We start from the raw sequence: 5857 nt of genomic DNA, 5'->3' as shown, positions 1-5857 counted from the left end.
CCGCAGGTGTGCGCGGGTGCCCCGTGCGAGGGGTGCGGTGTGCTGGTGGGGTGTTTGTGTGTGTATAGCGTGGGTATGGCATGCTCTGGGGCTGTGCTGGACGGTCCCCCGGCGTTCCCTGCCACTCGTGGGTTGCTCGTTCTTATTGCAGTGGTTCTTGACCCTCTGCCACTGACTGTCCTCTGCTTTCCTTTCCCCCAGCAAGGAGAGCTGAACTCCTTCCTCTGGACCATCCGCCGCGACCCCCCCGCCTATCTCTTCGGCACCATCCACGTGCCCTACACGCGGGTGTGGGATTTCATCCCCGATAACTCTAAGGCCGCTTTCCACGCCAGCTCCAGCGTCTACTTCGAGCTGGATCTCACCGATCCCTACACCATCTCGGGGCTGGCCAGCTGCCAGATGCTGCCCCACGGGGAGAACCTGCAGGATGTGCTGCCCCGTGAGCTTTACCGCCGCCTCAAACGCCACCTGGACTACATCAAGCTGATGCTACCCCACTGGATGACCCCGGACCAGCGGGGCAAAGGGCTCTATGCTGACTACCTCTTCAACGCCATCGCCGGCAACTGGGAGCGCAAGAGGCCCGTCTGGGTGATGCTGATGGTGAACTCCTTGACAGAGACCGACATCCGCTCCCGAGGAGTGCCGGTGCTTGATCTCTACCTCGCCCAGGAGGCTGAGAGGATGAAGAAGACGACGGGCGCGGTGGAGAGGGTGGAGGAGCAGTGTCACCCGCTGAACGGGCTCAACTTCTCTCAGGTAAGGAGGCTTCTGGGCCTCGTGGGTTGTTCCAGGCGGTTGGAGCCACTCTCCTATTTCAGCTGCTTTACTGAGGTGAACCTGAAACCTGTTGCGGTGAGGTGTGTTGCGGTGTGGGCCTTTGCATTGGGCTGCTGGATCTCCGTCGTGCTGCCTGCAGAGAGCTGTGATGTGCACAGCAAGCTCTGTGCATCTATCATGTGTATTATTTATTGGAGAGGCAAATGTGCAGGGTGTGAATGTGTGTGTCTGCTGGCTTGTCACTTGCGAGGGAAGCTTCCGCGCCTCTCCTCAGTTGACGGAGTTGAGTAAAAAGTGCTTTTTTGTTTGTTTGTTTTTAAATAAGGCAGCTCTGCGGTGCTTGTCACGAAGAGGATAAAGCATGAACAATGGAAATAGAAATTCAGCAATTGTTAAATAGATTTAAGTATGTGCAAACTGTCGGTTGTCTTTTAATAGTTACTGCGGGTCAGAAGAAATGGGCACATGTTGTCCTTGTGGTCTATGGGAAATTAAATGCTCAAGCTGTATGGACTTTTTTCATTTTAGAACAGGTAAAGTTCAGAAAAAAGGAAAAGGATGTAGATTAAGAAACAAAAGTTATTGGTGTAACTGGAGTCCAGAATTTTTTTAGTGGATTTAGCTTTAAACAACCAAATACTAAGCCATAAGGTCTATTTCATTTCAGTGGATTAATCAGGAACACAGGCACGGCTATTGACTTTGCTTTGTGAAACTGTTTATACGAAATCAGATTTACTAGAAATTCAGGAAATGAATGTGTGTGGAAGAAAACAAATAATCCAGAGGAAATTTAAAATGGTGTCAGTTACGGTTACAGTTTTTCATTTTTAACCTTCCTTTCAGCATTAATTTTAAATCAGTTCTTTCCAGCTGTAACTTACTGTCCTAGTTTGAGCAAAAGAATTCTTGGTGATGTGCAAGTAAGGATTAAAGACTGATCTTTGGTGTGATTAAATGTCCTTAGAGTGCCTTCTCCCCTATAGTGGGGACTCTCTGAAGAGTCCAGCTTACACTTACATATGATTCATCTGGTGTTCTCAGCTAGGGGACTAACTCTGCCTGTGGACTGCATAGGAGAAGATTGGTTGCGTACAGTTTTGGGGTAATTACAAGAAGGATAAAAAAAATCTAAAAAGCCCCCTGAGTGTTGGAATGGTTTGCATGCGTGCAAAGCAAGGAATTTGTTTTACTTTATTCTGTTTAAAAGGTGTAAGTGCCTATCCTTGCTTCTGAACTCCTTCTTCAAGGTGAGGTAAAAATAATTAACCACTGCAAACACCCAGTAGCATGTGGTTGTATAGGTCAGAAATGGAAGTTAGAACCAAGCAAGTGAAAGCACTTGGTTAAAGATGTACCTTTTGGAAAACTTCTAGAAATGAATCATATTGCACTCTTTTTAGATGAGAGAGCAGTGAGAGGGACAGGAAAAGGGAGAGAGTATCACACTCAACTGCTGATCTCACCATAACTTTGTTTTACTCTCACTTGCTATGTTTTAAGCAGAAACAGAAGTTTCCCCTTCATTTTAATAGACTAGAAAAGAACGGCCAAACTATCAGTGCCGCCAGCAAATAAAGGCAAATTATCTATGCAAAAAAGTTTGTGTCGATACAAAAAATTACGTTGTAATTATTGCAGAGAATTGACGTTGCTACTTCTGCACATTGGCGTTCTGGGGAATTTTTCATAGACAGAAGCTTTTTCTGGGAACAAGGCCACCAGAACACCATGAGACAACGTTAAGCAAAACCACCCAGTTATTTATTTTCTCACTTCCTCGAGATTTCATGCATCCTGACACCTGGCTGCTTGGTTAACAATAGTAATTTGTAAAGTTATCATGCTGTCTGGCAGTCCTACTGCTCGGTGTATTACTGTGCTAATTTAGTGGAGTGGATTGCTATTGCTAGGTTTCACCTCCTAATTCCACATCTTAGAGCCTTCCTTAAGCAACACATAATTAAAACACACTAAAATGGAAATCAGAAATTGAGCAGCTTTTGTCTTGTAGGGTGTTTGCACAGTTTGATGGGAACAGCTGTGATAAATTACGGTCCTGAATCTGCTAAGGGCATCAGCAGTTTTTACCTGTCTTCAGCATTACTGTTACAGGGATACTGCTTGTAATTCCAGCATTTAGAGTTCAGGTTTTAAAATGGAGCCTTGCTGAACCGTGTCACTGCTTTTGTTTCCCCCATCCCCAAAGTCCAGTATTTTTGCCCTTAGCAAATTAAAGAAGAAAAAGGCTTTTTTACTTCTCCCCCTCAAAGGCAGCTTTGTGCTACTGCAAATATTTAATCTGACTGCACGCACCGAATCTGTTAATCTGATACTGCAAGGAGGAAGAAATCTAGGAGTGGTCCCGGTGTGGTGCTTGGTTTTGATCTGCTCTGAAAGAAAGCGGATACACTTGCATTTTTGACCAGGAACGATCTTTGAAACGTTCTGTGCGTCGCTTTGAAATGTTGATTGTCTTAACCGGATGAAAAGATTAAGGTGGCTGATATAATTGGCTGCTTCCTGGAGAGCTAGCTCTTGCAGGTAAGAGCACAGTGCATTGTTTTTTATTGTAAGCCCCCAAACTTTGTAGTTTGGGATTTGTACCCCCCTTGGAGTTTTTGCTCAGAGTTTTGAGCTGCTTTCCCTGCATTGTTCCTGTTGCTGTGCTTTCCCACTGCACGTTGGGAATACAGTGGGATGCTCACACTGCTGGAGCATCTTTGCTCTTCCCCTGTGGCTTTGCAGCTGCTGGTGGCACAAATCTGGGTGTTGTACAGCTGGTGGCAAGGCTTCCAAATCGCAGCAAAGAGCTCAGCTGGGAGCCTGACAACAGGAGAATTGAAGTCAGATGTAGGTGAGATTGAAATTTCAACACTTCTTGGTAGAAGTGGTTTCAGGGTTTCGTTGAAGGCAAGATAGAAAAAGTTAACAAATGCAGAAAGAAGCAGCAGATAACTTTTCTATCTGACAATGTAGGTGCTTATTTACAGTGCAAAAAGTGGTCCAGGACTGAGAAAAGCTGGTGGCAAGGCAGATGGAGCTTATTCAGAGCCTTGTCTTTGATCTTGGGCAGAGGCACTGCAGCCAGCGCAGGATGGGCCAGATGGGCTTTGAGGTTAGGAGATGCTCCAGATTCCTCCTCCTTTTTAAGACCCTCGCACAGGTCTGTGGTGAAAAATATCTCCTCAGACTGAAGTGCACTGCTGTTTGAGCGAGGAGGATGCTAAAGGGAGAGGGTCTGTGTGTCCTCTGACAGTCCTTCCCTCGCAGAGGGCAGACGGTGGGCTATGGGCTGCAGGGACTGCTCATCACCCAGGTGCTGTGTGTCCTTGGCTGGCAGCTGCTGTGTGTCCTCAGCTGACATCTCATCCCTGCTGAGAATCAGACTGCTCTGCCCTGCAGAACTGGCTCCGGTAGCCTGAGCTCAAAGCCTACCCTATAGCAGGATCCTCAGCTGAGAAACTGTGAATGTCCCTTCCTTGGGGTTAAAAATAAAAGCTTTCTCCCATCCTGTCGCAAGTTCTCACTGCAGGGAGAGTCTTCTGGCAGTTAGTGCCAGATGCCTTGAATCCCAGGGTTTTGTAAGGGGTATTTTGTGTAGGGTCTGACTATCCTGATGGATCTGTCAGGGAGCTGTTAGGCAAGAGGGGAGCTGTGAGCAGCCCCTTTTCTCTTCCTCCTCTAGTCGGGTTTTCTGAGTTATTCTCTGGCTGGTATCATTTCAAACTGCAGGGGGAGATGTTAAATATCAAACCGGTGTTGATTGGATCAGAGACAGCCTCAAAGAAAGAAATCTTAGACTGTGCCAGATTAAACTTCACACTTCACCATTCTTCCCCTTTCATTTCTTTACCGCCTCATTCTCTGCACAAATAAACCCTGTCTCCCTACTTTCTAGCAATGAGACAGCATTCACCAGGCAGAAATTACTTTGTTAACAAAATCAGTCTTCATTTCCCAGGTCCTGCTGTTCCATCAAACCCTGGGACATGGCAGCTTTGATTACTCTAGTGATAGGATTAGAGGTGGAACAAGTGCTGTTTAATAAAAGGCCAATGGGTGGTCCATCAAGTTTGGTCACTGACAGATCTGCAGCCTCGAAGCTGGACCTTCAATGGCAAAGCAGCATGGCACAGTGATACTTAGGCAGGGCCACAGCTTGTGGACTTGCTATTCCATCTCCCCTGTGCCCTTAAAAAAATTAAACATTTCTGTAATCCTAAAGCAGAGATTCTCTGAGCTGATAGGAACCGGCACAACCGACTTCAAGGGAAATTTGCCTGTTCGTATGAATGAAAGATCCAGGCTCCAAGATTTTCAAACCAGATTAAGGGGCTCAGTTTCAAAACTTGTTGACTTTTGACAGTCTGTGTAATGTATTTGAGGGAATATTTTTAATTTTTTAATTATTTTTGGAGGAAAAGTGGTCTTTGCCTAGTAGAAATCGTGCCTTTTTGCTTTTAAAAAATTTCAGGCTTCATTAGAATCATCAAAAATTGTTTAGTATCATCTGTTTAGGTTGCTGCATGTTGTTGGAAGAGGTGTTGTTAAGGGTTTGCTGATATATGTGTGCACGTAGTTTTTAGTTTGCTGGCTTCAATCAAACTATCACCTCCTACCCCAACCTCGACATAAAAAAGAATTCCTCACTTAAGTTATCCGTGGAGCAGAAATTCATACAGCAGAAATAGAAATCCTTCCATTAGCTCCCTCTGAGTGCTGATGGAGCAGCTTTGCATCTGTGCCAGGGAACTGTTGAGAGTGAAACTGTGCAGGTATTAAAACTACAGTAGTTGCAGTAACACCTGAAGGGATCAGTGGCTGGTGTTTTATAGGTATAACTAACTGTATGTGCTGTTCTGTACAGCCACTGTGTGCTTCTTCACCATAGCTCACTTGAAAGGCTCACTCTGGCTTTTGATGCCTGTTAAGAAAATAGCCAGTCAGTTAATGACGGCTCGAGGGGCAGCTAGCAATTCATCTGCTGTGTTTATAGTGTGTATAACTGCTAGTGGTGTATATAGAACAGGTGAGATACAAGCCCCTCCTTTCCCTCACACCTCCCTTGGTA

The 5857-nt window shown here is 45.7% G+C and overlaps 1 protein-coding gene across 1 annotated transcript; it reads left to right on the top strand.

Annotated features, from left to right (window-relative positions):
• The first annotated feature begins 48 nt into the window (after positions 1 to 48).
• TRABD2B (TraB domain containing 2B) lies at positions 49 to 3106 on the top strand. The gene has a single exon (XM_031554920.1). It carries the CDS (start codon positions 76 to 78, stop codon positions 1072 to 1074), a length of 999 nt encoding a protein of 332 aa, XP_031410780.1. The 5' UTR covers positions 49 to 75; the 3' UTR covers positions 1075 to 3106.
• Positions 3107 to 5857: the final 2751 nt, after the last annotated feature.

This window comes from Meleagris gallopavo, chromosome 10 (genome assembly GCF_000146605.3).
Source record: "Meleagris gallopavo isolate NT-WF06-2002-E0010 breed Aviagen turkey brand Nicholas breeding stock chromosome 10, Turkey_5.1, whole genome shotgun sequence".
Classification (NCBI taxonomy): domain Eukaryota; kingdom Metazoa; phylum Chordata; class Aves; order Galliformes; family Phasianidae; genus Meleagris; species Meleagris gallopavo.
This window is presented reverse-complemented; position numbering and strand designations above follow the sequence as displayed.

Excerpts from the sequence above, each read along its gene's own strand:
- TRABD2B (XM_031554920.1), top strand. The coding sequence starts at position 76 with ATGGCATGCTCTGGGGCTGTGCTGGACGGTCCCCCGGCGTTCCCTGCC.